Source organism: Durio zibethinus, chromosome 6 (assembly GCF_047325235.1).
Source record: "Durio zibethinus cultivar Kanyao isolate XHJ-2024 chromosome 6, ASM4732523v1, whole genome shotgun sequence".
Classification (NCBI taxonomy): Eukaryota; Viridiplantae; Streptophyta; class Magnoliopsida; order Malvales; family Malvaceae; genus Durio; species Durio zibethinus.
The window spans coordinates 994,285-1,012,714 of NC_143167.1; the positions used below are offsets into that span (position 1 = coordinate 994,285).

The 18,430-nt window shown below is 31.1% G+C and overlaps 1 protein-coding gene across 2 annotated transcripts; it reads left to right on the forward strand.

The window, feature by feature from the left end:
• Positions 1 to 427: 427 nt before the first annotated feature.
• On the forward strand, positions 428 to 8,424 carry LOC111286610 (putative LRR receptor-like serine/threonine-protein kinase At3g47570). 2 transcript variants are annotated; one of them, XM_022876662.2, is made up of 2 exons: positions 428 to 1,163; positions 2,338 to 3,608. In XM_022876662.2, exon 2 carries the CDS (start codon positions 2,461 to 2,463, stop codon positions 3,508 to 3,510), a length of 1,050 nt encoding a protein of 349 aa, XP_022732397.1. In that variant the 5' UTR covers positions 428 to 1,163; positions 2,338 to 2,460; the 3' UTR covers positions 3,511 to 3,608. The 2 variants fall into 2 exon arrangements, with proteins under 2 accessions (XP_022732397.1, XP_089617805.1); XM_089761679.1 differs by lacking the exon at positions 428 to 1,163 and adding an exon at positions 7,964 to 8,424 and having other exon boundaries at positions 1,478 to 2,941.
• Positions 8,425 to 18,430: the final 10,006 nt, after the last annotated feature.

Consider the following 18,430-nt stretch of genomic DNA (forward strand, 5'->3'; position numbering starts at 1 on the left):
AACATTTGCATTTTTTTCCATACGTATAAACGGCATATTTGAACTAAGTAAATTTTGTTTGGTTGTATATGAACTTAGAATTTTACGACTTTTCTCTTCCGTCAGACAATAGCAAAGCTAAAATCTCGACGACAGGAAAAGTTAGGTTGTTTAGCTACTATGTTTGGGCCCCGGTGGCTTTCCAAGCACACAAGGTTCCATCTAAAAACCCCAGAAAACAAAACCAATTGTGTCACCAAAATATGAAAGCAGATTTGACAATTAAATTTTCAAACTTATTAACGAATAAATCTCAACTTTTAAAGTAAATACATAAAAATTTAATTTTTTAAAAAATTTTATTTATTAATGAGATAATATTATTTAATTCACTGATAATATATAAATTAGTGCATCAAATATAAACCTTATAAATAGATGGGCCGGGGAAAGAAAAAAATCACTGAGAAACTATCATTTTCTTGTCCAACAAAAATTGGGTCTCAAAGCATCAGTTCTTCAATCAGCAGTGTAGCCACTGTGTTATGGTGTGCCGGTTTGTTGCTTGTAGGATTGTTTCCAACCGCTATTACTGGAATCACAGTCAAGGGACATGAGAGAGATCGCGAAGCACTGCTTGCCATAAAGTCATAAATTAATCATAATCCACTTGGAGTCACAAGCTCATGGAACGACTCTGTAGCCTTGTGCCAGTGAAAAGGAAAAACTTGTGAACGTAGGCATCAGAGGATCACCAAGTTGGACTTAAGCCAGCAACGGTTGGAAGGTACCTTATCTCCCTATGTAGGGAACCTCAGCTTCCTAAGGTTCATCAACCTTCAGGACAACAATTTCTATGGTGTCATCCCCACTGAAATTGGTCGACTTTCGGGGCTTGAAAGTTTAATTTTAAAAAACAATTCCTTTGGAGGAACAATTCCAGTCAATTTGACCCATTGTTCTAACCTCATTCAGTTTATTGCCAGCCGGAACAACCATGTTGGGAATATCCCAGCTGAGCTTGGCAATTTGTTGAAGCTCGAGAAACTGCACATTGGTTACAACAATCAAACAGGACAACTGCCGACTTCTCTTGGGAACGTTTCCACTCTTCAAGAAATCTTCTTAACTGTGAACAACTTGCAGGGTGGATTGCTTGATGCGCCGCTAGGCCTTCTAAAGAGGTTAGTCTTGCTTCAGCTAGATATTAACAATTTCTCTGGCTTGATTCCTCCTTCATTTTATAACATCTCATCTCTTGAAGTCTTAACTCTAGGAGGCAATCAACTCCATAGAAGCCTCCCACTTAACTCAGGCACAAATTTGCCAAACCTATAAGAATTTGTTATATCAGCTGATACTCTTAGTGGGAATCTACCAGAGTCATTATCCAATGCTTCAAAGTTGGAAAGATCTGATGTTTCAGTGAATCATTTCAGTGGCAAAGTCTCCATTAATTTTCAAAACGTCAAGAATCTTTCTTGGCTAAATATGACCTGATTCCCTTGGTAAGCTTAAAAACCTGCACTTGATAGCCTTCGATGGAAATGCTTTAACTGGGAGAATCCCTACCTCTGTAGGAAATCTTTCACTGCTAAACGTGATTGGTTTAGAAGATAACCTCTTAGAGGGTAGCATACCTGCTGGGTTTGAAAAATGTCAAAATTTGATGATGATGACATTAAACTCCAATAGGCTAACAGGTCCGGTTCCCAAAGAGATATGTAACATAGAAACACTCTTAGTTTACCTAGATCTGTCCAATAACCTTCTAACAGGCTCCTTTCCTTTAGAAGTAGGGAACTTGAAAACTTTGGTACAACTAGATATATCAGGAAACAAGTTCTCTGGTCAGATTCCTCCTACTCTAAGTAGTTGTACAAGCTTGGAGACTCTTTTTTTGGGGAAAAATCAGTTTTATAGAAGTATCCCAGCCTCTTTGAGCTCCTTGAGAAGCATTGCTGAGCTGGATCTGTCAAACAACAATTTGTCTGGTCAAATTCCAGTGTATGTTGGGAAATTATCCTTCTTGAAATGCTTGAATCTCTCTCACAATCACTTTGAAGGACAAGTGCCAACGAAAGGAGTTTTCAGTAATGCAACAGCAATTGCACTAACTGGTAATGATAGGCTTTGTGGGGGAATTGCTGAATTGCATCTGCCAATATGCCACTTTAACGAGCCCAAGAAACAAAAAGGAACTGTTCCACTCAAACTAATCTTGATTGTTTGTGGGGTTCTTGGAATTCTTTTCCTATCATCACTCATTTTCTGTTGGTTGAGGAACAGAGGAGTAACAAAAGCAGAGCCTTCATCGGCTTCCGCTTGGGAAATTCAATTTTGATGGTTTCTTTTCAGGAACTCCTCAAAGCTACTGATGGATTCGCTTCAGCCAACTTAATTGGCGAAGGATGCTTTGGCCGCGTGTACCGAGGAATTTTAGATCAAAACCAGCAGCGAAATGTAATTGCGGTGAAGGTGATGAATCTACTAGAACAAGTTGGTTCCAAGAGCTTCCTCAAAGAATGTAAAACATTGAGAAATGTCAGGCGTCGTAATCTTGTCAAGAGAATATCTGCTTGCTCTGGTATTGATTTTCAAGGCAATCCTTTCAAAGCCCTTATCTATGAGTTCATGCCCAATAGAAGTTTAGAAGGATGGTTGCATGCACCAAAAGAAGCAAATGCCATTGAACCTGGAGAACCAAAGATCCTAAACTTTCCTCAAAGACTAAACATTGCAATTGATGTGGCCTCAGCACTTGATTACCTCCATCATCACTGCGAGGTGCCTGTAGTTCATTGTGATTTGAAGCCAAGCAACATTTTGCTTGACCATGACACGGTTGCTCATGTAGGAGACTCTGGACTGGCCAGGTTTTCCCCAAAATCCATCAACAATTCTTGCGGAAATTCTACAAGCTCTCTTGGTCTAAAGGGAACCGTTGGTTATGCTGCACCAAGTATATTAATGTATCTAGTTGTAATAACAACCCTCAGGCAAAAAGGGATGGAAGCTCGATCATTAATGCTCTCCATCTTAAAATGTAATTCTTTCATAATATTTTTTTTGCAGCAAGATCTAATAGGCAATAAATTCCTATGTTTGGCAGAGTATGGCATTGGAACAGAGGCAACAACAAGCGGGGACATGTACAGCTTTGGAATACTCCTGCTGGAAATGTTCACAGGTAAGAGACCCACCGATGACATGTTCAAAGATGATCTAACACTTCACCATTCCACAAAGATGGCATTGTCTGATCAAGTACTTGAAGTTGTGGATCCATTACTTCTAGCTGGGGATAACGAAGAAGAGAATGCAAATTGCGGTAGAAACCCCAGGAGAACACGCATGCAAGAAACCAGAAAGATAGAGTGCCTGATTTCCATCTTGGGTGTTGGAATTGCTTGCTCCGTTGAATCACCCAAAGGTCAGATGGACAGTGTCGATGCAGCCACGCAACTGCGTTCTATCGGGGACAAATTTCTAGGGACCAGGATCCGGACACATAGAGAAGCACGTGTTTAGAATAGAGTTTGGTTGTTTTTTGTTGTTCTAGCCAAAAACATTACTACTTGTTTTTCTCAGTAAAACTTCCTGAATTCTAATAAAAGTAAAATTTTTCTAAACCAAAGACACAATTAAAATTATTATTATACTCAAAATCAAGGCGCAACGAAGATTAAAGCGAACGCAACTATTTGATTTTATTTGTTCAAATCAAATAAAATCACACTGCCACCAAATGCATTAAATCATAGTCTAAAGAAGCAGTTCAATTCTCAATGAAGATGAGTACTAGCAAATCAGCGCTATCATAAAAAAAAATATACAGGGAAAAATTTTCATGTTTGAGCTATGGCAAGGATTATAATGTTTACTTCTATATTTATTATTGGAAATCTAATTATAAATAATTATTTTTAAAAACCTAAAACACTTAACTATTAATAAATATATTTATTTTTCAAAATATAAAATTTATATTTAATTCATTGATAATATATCAATTTTATATATATTAATAATTTATCAAATATAAATCTTTATATGCACGTGTGCTAAAATGAGTCAAAATTAGAAGGTGAAAGTCATTTATTTTCCTTTCTTCCTTTCCTCTCTTTCTTTGGCCGCTATATTCACGCAGCTCTAAAAGTTTTGCCCTATTCAATTCTCAACAAGGGCACAATATATGACCATTTATTATTTTTTCTCATCATTCTTTCATTTTTTTCCCTTGCCTTTCCTTTCTTTCTTAACGCACAACTTCTTTTTTCTATCCTTTCGGACAAACAAATAATTAATTAGGTTTTGGTTGGTAGGAGAAAGAAAATGAAACTTATAATTGGTAAGAGATAGAAAAAATGTTATAGAAAAGAAATTCTAAATGATTAATTATCAATATCTTAAGTAGGGTTGGCAGCTCAATCTGAGTCTGACAGGTTTCAACTCAACTCGATTTGATCTCATGGTCGATTTTTTTTTTTTAAATCGAATTTCGGATCGGGTCATGTATTATTAAAAATAATCGGATTCGAGTTTTAAGTAAATCCAACCTACCGATATTATATTAAAAATTAATTTTTAATTATTTTTTTAATTTTGTATTTATATATAATTATATATTTATATTTAAAAAATAATGTTTTATATTTTAAAAAATAATATTTTATTAATTTCGGATGGAGTAAGGTACGATTTATACAATATTTGATCGGATCGGATTCGAGTATAAAAAAATAAAAAAAATTTTGGGTTGGATTGGTTTCGAGTTTTATGGTTATGAAATCGGATCAAGTTCGGGGTGAACAAAAACCCGTCCCGACCCAATCCATTGCAAATCCTAATCTTAAATCAATCTTAGTCCATCAAACATGTACTGAAGTGACCAAAAAACCATGTTATTGAAAGCCAAATTTATATTAAAAACAGGAAGTTAGAATTAAAAGAAAAAAATAAGAGAAAAGAAAATGTGAGTAGTTGTCATTTGTTATCCACACAAACTAAAATCAATCCTTGCAAAATTAAAATGATTTCATTTCTTATTCATTTCAGTTTCGAGGTGCGCCAGCTGTTTTACCTTTGTGGGAGATTTTGACTCCACCACTGCTGGCGTTGGTCATGGACTCATGGTCATGCACGCAATTTAGCTTGACCAGTACTTGCGAAGAAGAGATTATTAATGATAGTGGAGGACTTGCTGTGCTTAAGTTCTCCTTTGGGTAAGCCTCACGTTTACGTTTTGCACATTTTTGAGGACCCAAAAAATTCAGAAGTTCACACTAACATTAACACTAGTTGAGCAAGCACTGCAAAATTTATCTTATATTTTGATATATCAAATATTAATTATATTTTTTGGAAAAAGAAATCCAAAATCAATGATATAAAATATGCATGAACAGTTTATATTTAATGTACTATCAAATACTACACATTGTCGATGAATTATATAGGATCATTTTTTAAAAAATTACGACCATAATCAAATATCATATCTTTATAATCAACTGAATAATTAATTATTATATAGTAATTAAATTTAATTATTAAATGATCAACTAACAAACTATAATATAACTAAATAATCAAATTTACAAACACTGAGACTTGAATTAAAACCTTAACTTTTAAAGTTTTCTTCTTGCCGTGCCACATAGGATAATTAAGCACATAATTAAGTTGAAATATGGTCAAAATCCTGCTTTTCCTATCGGATTGTCCAGAAAGACATTTTTACATCTGGTGTTGAATTTTCCTGGAAAATGCTCAGGGTGCTAGGATGGGACGACCGATGGGCCAGGAATTCCAAGCAGCTTGACTAAAATTGTTAGTTGGACGTCACTGCCAAGTTTATTGCGCATGTCTCGGGGTCAAAAGGTCACTAGTCTGCTTTTCTTCTTGGTCAGTCAAGTCAACCAAATTCTTTGATTACGAATTTAGGGGGAAAGAACTAAAAAATATAAAAATTATTTTTTATGAAACAAACAAAATCTTAATTAAATTTTGTTTGGTAGGAAAAAGAAAATGAAAGTTATAATTGGTAAGAGAAAGAAAAAATGTTACAAAAAAAATTTAAAATGATTAATTATTAATGTCTTAAGTGAATCTTAGTCTATCAAACATGTAATGAAGCAACCAAAAGACATGTTATTGAAGTGGTAGACAAGTTGCCGAACAAGTCCAAGTCCATTATTCAGTTTCACATTAGCCTGACTTAGGTGAAAGTTTGGTGATTGATAGATTGGAACAAGGTTCCTTAGACTGCTTCACCATCTTCACGTCAATGATCAACAAAATCTACAAATCAATGCTCGGTCAACAAACTTATCTTCCATGGATCTTTTAGATTTTTTGTGAGCGATTGAGATTTTTAAGCTTCACATATTTTTAGTAGATTTATTTATATCAAATTTAATAAATTTATAAAAAAATAATATAATATAATGTAATAATTATGTTATCTTTTATTGGCTTATCCAAAAAAAAAAAAATTATGTTATCTTTGAGATTTTATTCGAGGGAAAATTTTTTAATATAATATAATAGTTAAGTCTCATAATATTTATTTACTTGGTAAATTTATTGAATTAAAACAAAAATTATCTTTCTCTTTTTTTTTTTTACCAAATAAAGTCTTAACTGAGTTTTGATATAAAATTTTAATTAGTAAGACCAATAAATTTATTGCTCTCATTTGAACATTAGGAGAAAGAAAAATAAGTCATCTAAAGATTTTTTTTAAAGTCAATAATCCAACTCCAAGTAGTTTATTAAGATTTAATCGACTTCAAAGAAATATAGTAATTATTCATCCAATAAAAACAAAAGAATTAACATAATTCAACTTTATAAATTCAAGTTTATCGAAGAGGATGACGCAACAATATTTCACTATAATAAGAAAAGATGAAAATTACAAGAATTAATCACTCAATAGTTTTTTATAGAAAATAGATCATAATTTAAGAATATGATAAAAATAGCAAATATTGAGATTTAAATCTTAAATATATTGAATATCATATTTTAAGGTGATTATAACTAACTAAATTAAATTTCAATCTATATAAACGACATATTTGAACTACGTAACTCCTGTTTTGTTGTATATGAACTTAGAATTTTATGTCTTTTCTCTTCCATTAGACAATAATAGCAAAGCCAAAAATCTCGACAACAAGGAAAAGTCAGGTTGTTTGGCAATTTCGTTTGGACCCCAGTGGCTTTCCAAGCACAGAAGGTTCCATGCATCCAAAACCAGAGAACGAAACCAATTATTTCACCTAAATATGAACCAGATTTGACAATTAAATCTTCAAGTCCATTAACAGTACGTAACTTGAAACAATTGGTCCATGAATCATTTCTAAGACCACTTTTAAGCAATTCTCAAGCTCCTACCATCAGTGCTTCCATTCATACCAGTGGCTATTGCAGAAAATATGTTGTAGGTATTCCTGACTATGGCTAAACTCTAACTATCTATAAAGTTTTCCAAGCGAAGAGATAAATTTATAGCACCATTATTCACTCGATCAAACCACAGAATTCAAATAATTAATGACCCATAGTTTTTTTTTCTTATGCAGTTTGACGCAATCAATAACAGCATTCTTTTTCTTGTCAGTTAGATGGGGATTCGAAGCACCCATTTCTCAATCAGCAGGGTGGCCATTCTATAATGGTGCATATGTTTGTTGCTATCCGGTAGTTTTGTAGGAGACTTTGGACTAGCCAGGTTTTCCCCAACATCCATCAACAATTCTTGTGGAAATTCTACAAGCACTCTTGAGCTAAAGGGAACCGTTGGCTATGCTGCACCAGGTAAATTAATATATATACTTCTCATAATAAAAACCCTCAGCCAAAAAGAGTTGCAAGCTTGATTATTAATGCTCTTCATCTTAAAACTGTAATTCTTTCATAATATTTTGTTTGCAGCAACATTTAATAGGCAATAAATTCCTATGTTTGGCAGAGTATGGCATTGGAACAGAGACAACAACAAGCGGTGACATGTACAGCTTTGGCATACTCCTGCTGGAAATGTTCACAAGGAAGAGACCCACCGATAACATGTTCAAAGATGGTCTAACACTTCATCATTTCGCAAAGATGGCATTGCCCGATCAAGTACTTGAAGTTGTGGATCCATTACTTCTCGCTGGGGATAACGAAGAAGAGAATGCAAATAGCAGTAGAAACCCCAGGAAAAAACACTTGCAAGAAACCAAAATGAAAGATTGCCTGATTTCCATCTTGGGAGCTGGAATTGCTTGTTCCGTTGAATCGCCCAAAGATCGCATGGACAGTTGCGATGCAGCCAAGGAATTGCTTTCTATCAGGGACAAATTTCTAGGGACCGGAATCCGGACACAAAGGGAAGCACGTATTTAGAATGGAGTTTTGGTCGTATTTATTCTTCTAGCTAAAAACCATTACCGCTTGTTTTTCTCGGTAGAACTTACTGAATTCTAATAATTTAGAAAGTTTTGTCATCAAAACTTGCAATCAGATTGAGAAATTCGAAAACTACGGTAAAATTTTTCTAAATCAAACACAATAATATGAGACACAAAATCAAAGCACAACGAATATTAAAGCAAACGCAAAAATTTGATTTCATTTGTTCAAAGCCAAATTTTTATATTACAGAATTAAAAGAAATTTTCAGTAAAATCACCGGCTCTTGCTACCGTAATCGACAACCTCGGAATCGGCAACGGACTGTTAGAAAGTTTACAGGGGATGAACCTGATCACAAAAACCTGTTACAAAGTTTACAGGGGACCCCAGTCCCACTAGCCACTGAACTAACACATTTAAAGGTGGTTTCACACTGCTACCAATTGCATTCAATCATAGTCTAAAGAGGCAGCTCAGTTCCAAATGAAGATGAATACCTGGAAATTTTTCCGGTATGAGCTGTGGCAAGGATTACAATATTTGCATCCGAATTTATTATTCAAAATTTAATTATATATGTAGATACGGCCGAGGTCAATTGGAGTTGATTTTTATTACCAATATTGTATTATAATATAGCATAGTACATTATTTTAGTTGGTGTACTATTATTATATTATATTATATTATATTATATTATATTATATTATATTATTATCATAGTATAATGTATTAATATATTATTATTATTATTATTATTATTATTATTATTATTACTACTATTATTGTTGTTGTAGTTGTTGTTGTTATTTTCTTTATTTATTTATTTTTTTTTTAAGCTGTGATTAAGCTTGGAAATGGAAATCTAAAGTTCAATTCACATGGTCAACGCGTTTAATTCATAATTAGAGGGGTTTCAGATTCAATCCAGACAGATTGCTAAAACTTAGTCTCAAATCTTACTCGAGTATAATCTAATGCTAGGATTTAAGCTTGAGATTGATTCTATTTGTTTCCTAAAGTTTGTTCTAAGTTTGCCTATAAATTGAACTAACATTACAGAGAACAGACACAATTGATTTTTGGAGAGACACAATGAAAATTGAGGAAAATTTTGGTTGTTGCAATTCTAAAAATTTTTTGGGCAGTAAGGGATTTTCTGGGATTATAATTTTAGGAATCCTAAGTTCGATTTGAAGTTTTTGGATTAGATTTGGGTTTTTGATGTTTGGATTAGGGTTCTGGAGAATTTTTAAGAAATCTGGGCAAATCTAGGAAAATTTGAAATTTTTTTGAAAAAATCTAGGTTTGGATGAATTTTTTTATGAGTATTTAAATTTTTCAGTTGAATTTTTTAGCAAGGTCAAATTTTTTGGTGAGATTCCGACGGCTTTTCCAGAAACCGGTGGATTTTTCAATTTTTGGTTAAATTTGTCGATGACTTTCCCAAAAACTGGTAGGTTTTCCTAGTTTTCGATTGAATCTCCGACGATATTCTTGGAGAATTTTTAGAGAGAAGTCAGAGCTTCTCAATCTAGAGAGAGAAAGTAAAGGGTTCTGAGCAAAAACGTAAAAATGTGACTTTTATAGGGGGCCAAAATGATGCTATTTTGGACAACCTAGGATCCACACATGACCAGTTGACCCGCGTCGACCCATGCGTTGACCTGACCCAAATCGCAGGTTTCCGTTTTCTATTTTCATTTTATTTTTAATTTATTTTATTTTATTTTATTTTTGTTTTTATTTATTTGCATTTAGTAATTCGATATTTATTTTTTAAAAAATCTTTTCTTTTTGGAAAACAAAAGGAATAATAAATATAAATAAATAAATAAAAACCTTTTCAAATAAGTTTAAAAAAATATATAAAAATAATAAAAAAATCTTTTTTAAATAAAAATCCTTATAAAACAAATTCATAAATTCAATCAAACTATTGAAAATTTTTTGTGGATTTATTTTTTAAATGGAATCCACCAAACTATCAAAAAATTTTGTAAATCAGTTTTAAAAAATAATAATAATAATAATAAATAACTTTATTCTCTAAACTATTGGAGGATCGCTTTTTAAATTAAGTCTTACCAAACTATTAAGAGATTTAATAAATTTTCTAAAAGTAATAATAATAAATAAAATTTTTCTAAATATTTTTGTAATAAAATCTCATCAAACTATTAAGAAATTTGCTTCAAAGTAAGTCCTACCAAACTATCGGGAGACTTTACTAATTTTTTCTTAATAAATCCGATAATAGAGCCTCTTCAGAGTATGACACTAATCTTCATGAATACTCGTGAGATGGGAGAATTATCTTAAATTGATATCAAACTATTATGACAATTTTAAAAATAATTTATAATATTAAATAATTCGATAAATTACAAATATGATCAAGGCTTGAATAATTTAGAATCAAACTGGTACCATCCTTTGGATGAGTGTTATAGGGGTGCTATAACATTTCTCATGCATAACCATATTTTCAAAGCTAAACTTTGATTTTGTAGATCAGAATCTGCTATTTAAATCACCCAAGTCAATATTATGACTCCTCTTTAAATGAAACAGATTCAATCAGGTGGCCAATCACACCTAAACAAAAAAAAAATGGTGATGACTCCTCTAACCCATATCTAGGGGTAGGTCCACAGATCTATACTTTATGACAATTTAGTGACTTTACTAGGGACATTGAGAGTTAGGCCAGTAAACGATTTCTTATTACCCAAGCCTTGTTTAATAAATTTGAGATTATTTTCTTTTTATTTATTTATTTTCATTGCTTATATTTACTTAGTTATCCATTTATTTATTGTATATATCTATCATTCATTTATATGTGCATAACATAATGCTCTCTACTCGAGCTCTACCCTAAGGAGGGAGTTAAATACATATGCCCTTATGAGATTTCATGTCTCCGTATGGGCCTATAAATACTTCTACTCAAATTGAACCCCTTTCGCTTGTAGCCTATAATAGGTAAAGATCGGAAAACCTTACTACTATGTAATAGACAATAATGTAAAAAATAATTTGAGAACCTTTTAGAAGTAATTCGAGCCGTATATAGTTAACCCTAAGGGTCCGAACCTAGGTAAAGTCATGCCTTCCCCTGTATTAGAGAATCCTTAACAATACACATGATTAGATGTTGTTTTACTTGTAAGGCTATGTATTGTCTTTTCTTCTTGTATATGTTTGCTAACATTGTATGTTGGTATTTGTATATTATTTTTACTAACTCTTTTCTTTTATCATGCATTCATATTATTAGATTCATCATAAGGAATATTTACCATAAAATAATTTTTAACAAGAAAAACCTCAGTTAGTAAGAAAAAAAAAAGGCTAAAAGAAAAAGTTCAAACACTGGAGCAAGAAAATGATGGATGGAGGAATTTATGCATTGACTTTAATACAACAAGGTCATCTACTAATTAGGAATTGGCCTAACTTTTGCAAGAAAATAGACAACTGCAAGCAAAATTACAAGAAAATGATGCAATGCTCTTTGAAGCACCAAAGCACATCCAAATGCTAAATGAAGTGATGATGGGAATCAGAGCGTAAATGAAGGTTGTAACTGAAGAATATGAGCAAATGAAAAAAACATATATGAAAAAGCATAATCAGTTGAAGGCTTTACTTGACCGAATTATTGTGGCCATTTACAAAGCCAAGGACATGATAAAAAGGATTGAAAAATGGAAAATAAGGGTGCCACCAGTAGAAGTACATGGTAAAATATTGATAGATTTCCTTAATGAAGTGTAAAGCCAATATCGACGAGCCATGGGTTTCTTTTCCCAATAGTTCTAGACTTTTCATAGATCTAATATTAGCTTTGATTAAAAATAACTTTTAATTCAATAAAGCTTTTCTTTGATAACGATTGCTATATGATAAATTTTTCTCATTGCATTCAAGCATTTTGTTTTAATAATCATTCTCATGTATAATTTGAAAGTTCCATGGACATCATTTTAAATTTGCACATTATGAGAAATCAAGGTTCAACATCAGTACTACATTCAATCTAGAGCCAGGAAGATAAAGTAAGATAATATGGATAGGTTTGAGAGGTTAGAAAAAGCCCAAGAAATAATTGAGGAGAAGCTAAATAAGATCTTTAAATATTTAAAAAAGATAAACAAAGGGAAAGCAGTAGAAGAAAACATCTCATATAAAGATATTGAGCCACAGTGTCCTTCAAGTTTCGCTCCACATCAGGCCTAAACCAATCTAAACTTTCAGCAAAGCAAACCACATTCCCAAATTACAATCAAGGGAATGTTCAGAGCTATACCAATTCTTTCTTCACTGAAAAGGTAGATAAGCCCATCCAAATTCCCAAAATGGATAAAACCAAAGAAGAGGTGAAGTTATAGATGGCTGCGTCTTCGAAAGATTTTAAGATCGATCAAGCTATGAGCATGATTAAAGAAAGATTGTAGGTTGTAAAAGGCATTGATTTCTATGGATCCATGGATGCTGCCAACCTTTATTTAGTGCCAGATGTAGTGATTCCTCCAAAGTTTAAAGTACCAAAATTTAAAAAGTACGATGATACTAAGTGCTGCATTATCTATATCACGATGTATTATCGTAAGATGACAGCACACACAAGTAACAAAAAAATACTCATGCATATGTTTTAAGATAGCTTGACGATCTGTTGCAAGATGGTATGTTCAATTGGATAGGATTCACATTAAGTCGTGAAAAGATTTAAACAAAGCCTTTATCAATCAATACCGTCACATCATAGACATAGTTTTTAATTGCCTTTCGTTACAGGATATGAAGAAGAAAACATCTAAGTCTTTCAAAAAATATGTCCAAAGATGACAAGATATCGTTGTCTAAGCATAACTTTTCCTAATAGAGAAGGAGATGATAGTGCTATTTGTAAACACTCTAAAATCATTGTACTAAAAAAAATGATAGGAATGCGACTATAAATTTTGACAATATCATGATTTTAAGAGAGATCATCAAAAATACAATCAAGAACAGCAATCTAAAAGAAGGAGAATCATCTGCTACTAAAAAAATACCCAAAAAAAAAAAGTGAAACTCAAGATGTGTGTTTCGACAGGCAGTAATTCAAAAACTACCCTCAGCCAATCTATCCACATATCATTTTTTTGCAAGTTATGCTTCAACTACAATTTACCAATCAACTCCACGACTTTCTTATCCATCCACACTTGGGCCATCTATTCGTCTAAATACCTTAACAAGTGGTGTACGAGAATCACATAATCGAGAAAAGCCTACATTTGATCATATTTTTATGAGCACATAGATTTATACCAAGAGCTTTACAAGAACCATTTGATTGCTCTTATTCTTACAAAATAACTTGTACCCTCTATCCCAAATGGTATGACTCCACTACTCACTGTGACTACCATTTTAGGGTGACAGACCACTTTATCGAAAATTGTATCCTTTTGAAACATATGGTGCAAAGTCTGATTAAGGAAGGGCAGATAAATTTTGATATCGATAGAAATATGGCATCCAATATCAGTAGTAACCCGTTGCCCAATCATCTAGAGGTGTAATTTTGAGGAGGTTGATTAGAACTACTTATTATCTTGAACTTCTTGAGAATATGGATCTTTTTTTATGTACTTGGATTTCATCTTATCTTTTATCATTTTAATAAAGTGACATGCTTGATGCATTTTCATGACATTCTTCTTTTGTGTGAATATCCATTATTTACTTTTACCTTTTCATACATTTTTCTATACCCATTTTTTTATTTTGAGTAATGAATGTTTAGACGATCATGATGATAATTTAGGATTTGACCTTAAAAACACCATTCATGATGATTTGATTGATAAATTTGAGATTATTGGCCTATTGGGACTGCTGAATAAAGGAACAAATCTAGGAAAAAATTTTAAAAATAACGTAAAACATGATCTTTACAATTGTTTACAAGTTTGCTTTTAGTCAATAAAAATTCTCCATTAAGAGTATTCATATACGAAATGAAAAATGAACATCTTTCTTTTATCCTTGAAAAAAAAGAAAAAGTATCCTTCGCTACCCCATTTGAACTTGTTAAAAAAAATTTTTTAGGAACCCTAACAAAGGATCACCTTAAACCGGGGAGCAAAGTTTGAAAATTTTGTTTATCTTTAAAGGCAAAGCCTTTTTTGTAATCAAGTTTTCTTGGTAAAAGAAAAAAAAAGAAAAAAAAAAGGAAAAAGAAAAATTAATGAGGCAAAATGCTAATGTGTTCCTTAAAAAAAAGAAAAAAAAAGAGAAGAAAAATTGATTGGTTAAAATGTTAATATGCTCCATATGAAGAAATGATCCCTAGTTTAATTACGCTGTAAATACAATTTAGACTTATTTTATCCATTTCTTTAGCAACCTTTACCCTAACTTTCGTTACATCTCTTAAAAGTCTATTTTGATCAAATATAAATACTCGATTTGAAAAATCATGAATTGAATTAAGGCGGGTTTACCATTGGATTGTGTGAAGTTTTGATTAAAGTATCACTGGTGGATCAAAAGATAAATGGGAAAGAGGTGTGCCAAAAAAAAAGAGAAAAACAATAGCAAAAATTGAGAAAAGAAGCAAAAAAATAAAACAAAAAAGTAAAAAAAATAAAAAAATAAAGACTTAAACTGAAAACCCAAAAAGATAATTTAAGCAAAGATAAAAATTTGAAGGAACAACATCATGTGAGGGTCCCAAGAACAAAGATGCTTAGCTCGAAGACTAATGATACTGATGGGATGTGTTTTTTAAAAAGAATTTTGAGTTGAAGTTCAAAATTATCTGAACAATCATTATTTTAAATGTTGATATCCCATTTGAACAATTATAGTATTCTACCTTTGTTCATTTTTTATTTGTTATTAGCCATATTTCTTTTCAATAACAAAGATCCATTTTTCTTATTTTTTACCAAATGTACATCTCTTGCATGAATCAAAAAAATGTATCATATTTTTTTATGAATTAGAATAATGGTAAATAAATGAATGACATTGTTCGTAAAAGATTTTTTCAAAAAAAAAAAGCTAGAGAAAATGATTGAAAATAGGGTAAACAAGATGACCCAGTAATAAATTCAGTGATAGATTAATTGACATGACCTATGAGTTATGACTGGATGAGGGGAATGATATAGATTAGTTGACAGAACTTGTTCTAAGATTGTTTATACTGAAAAGCTAAGAAGAACTAGTGAAATCTTGAGAATCTTGTCACCATAATTGAAATTTCATGAATTAGCATTATATATATTGTGTTCACATTTGCATCCTAGATAGGATATACATTTGCATCTTCGCATTATCACTCATTCTGATCTTAACTCAATCTAGATCATTTTTTTAATTCGCGATTTCAATTTGATCATTCATTTTTTACTTCGACTCAGTCTTGGTCGTTTTATCTTTAGACTTGCGATTTTATCCTGATCATTTGATTTTGGCTCAATCCAATCATTTTCTTAACTCATGATTTCATCTTAATTATTCATCTTTGACCTCAACTCAGTCTTGATCGTTGTATTTTTAGACTCGTGATTTTATCCCAATCATACGATCTCAACTCGATCTAGATTATTTTCTTGACTTACGATTTCATTCTAGTTATTCATCTTCGATCTCAACTCAGTCATAGTCACTTTATTTTTAAACTCATAATTTCATCCTGGTCATTCATCTTTGACTTCGATTCAATTTTGATCATTTTAATTTTAGACTCGCGATTTTATCCTGGTCATCCAATCTTAGCTCAGTCTAGATTATTTTTCTGACTTATGATTTTGTCACGATCATTCATCTTCAACCTTGACTCAGTCTTGGTCACTTTTGAACTTACGATTTTATCCCAATCATTCGATCTCAACTTAGTCCAAATCATTTTTCTTACTCACGATTTCGTCTCGATCACTCAATCTTGGTTCGATCCAGATCATCTTTTTGATTCTTCAATCTCGGCTCAGTCCAGGTCATCTTCTTTACTTTTCAATCTTGGCTCAATCTAAATCATTTTCTCAATTATTTGATCTCGATTAAGTTTTGATCATTTTTCTAACTTGTGGTTCGATCCCAGTTATTTTTTCTTACCAATTTGACTCTTAAAACAGAGTGGGTGTCTAGATCTTTGCATCATCCCTATCTAATAAAGATGTACAAAAATGAGCAATTATAAACACCCATTTGTGTTCGGGATCAATTGGTGTCGATTTTTACTACCAGTATTGTATTATAATATAACATAGTATATTATTTTAGTTTGTGTACTATTATTATATTATATTATATTATATTATATTATATTGTCATATTATCATAGTATAGTGTATTAATATATTATATAGTATATTATATTATTACTACTATTATTATAGTTTGTGTACTATTATTATATTATATTATATTATATTGTCATATTATCATAGTATAGTGTATTAATATATTATATTATATAGTATATTATATTATTACTACTATTATTACTTTTATTATTATTATTGTTGTTGTTGTTGTTGTTGTTACTATTTTTTTATTTTTTTTATTTTTTTTTCTTTTTTTCGATGCTATGATTAAGCATAGAAATGAAAATCTAGAGTTTAATCCACTTGGTCAATGAAACAGAAAATCAGAGGGGTTTTAGATTCAATCCAAACAGATTGCTAAAACTTAACCTCAAATCTTGCTTAGGCAAAATCCAATCCCAGGATTCAAGCCTGGGATTGATTCTATCCATTTTTTAAAGTTTGTTCTAAGTCTGCCTATAAATTGAACTAACATTACAGAGAACAAACACAGTTAATTTTTTGGGAGACAAAGTGGACATTGGAGAAAATTTTGGTTATTGTTGTTTTGAAAATTTTTTGGGCAATAAGGGATTTTCTGGGATTATGATTTTGGGAATCCTAAGTTCGATTTGAAGTTTTTGGATTGGATTTGAGATTATGAAGTTTGGATTAGGGTTTTGGAGAATTTTTGAAGAAATCTAGGAAAATCTAATAAAATTTAAGATTTTTCTAGAAAAATCTAGGTTTGGATGAATTTTTTAATGAGTATTTGAATTTTTCTTTTGAATTTTCCAGTGAGGTTGAATTTTTCTATGAGATCCTAGCGACTTTTCTAGAAATTGATGGATTTTTTAGTTTTCGATTAAATTTTTTAGTGACTTTCTCAGAAATTGATGGGTTTTTTTTAGTTTTTGATTGAATCTCTGGCAATATTCTTAAAGAATTTTTAGAGGGAAGTTAGAGTTTCTCAGTCAAGAGAGAGGAAAAACAGGGGGTTCTGAGTAAAAACCCAAGATCTGTGCATAACCCGCTGACCCATTCACTGGCCTGCACGTTGACTCAACCCAAATCACAGGTTTCTTTTTCCATTTTCATTTTATTTTTTGATTTTATTTATTTTATTTTATTTTATTTTATTAGTTTTTGTTTATTTGCATTTAGTAATACGATGTTTATTTTTTTTTTTTTGGAAAACAAAAGGAATAATAAATAAAAATAAATAAAAAACCTTTTCAAATAAGTTTAAAAAAATCAAAATATAAAAATAATAAAAAAATCTTTTTCAAATAAAAATCCTTACAAAATAAATTCATGAATTCTACCAAACTATTGGAGAATTTTTATGGATTTATTTTTTAAATGGAATCCACCAAACTATTGAAAAATTTCATAAATAATTTTTTCTAAAAATAATAATAATAAAAAATAATTTTATCTTCTAAACTATTGTAGAATTGCCTTTTAAATTAAGTTATACCAAACTATTGGAAGATTTAATGAATTTTTTAAAAATAATAATAATAAATAAAATTGTTCTAAATATTTTTACAATAAAATCTCACCAAATTATTAGGAGATCTACTTCAAAATAAGTTATACCAAACTATTGGAAGATCTAATGAATTTTCTAAAAATAAATAATTTTTTCTAAAAATAATAATAATAATAATAAATAAAATTGTTCTAAATATTTTTACAAATAAAATCTCACCAAATTATTAGGA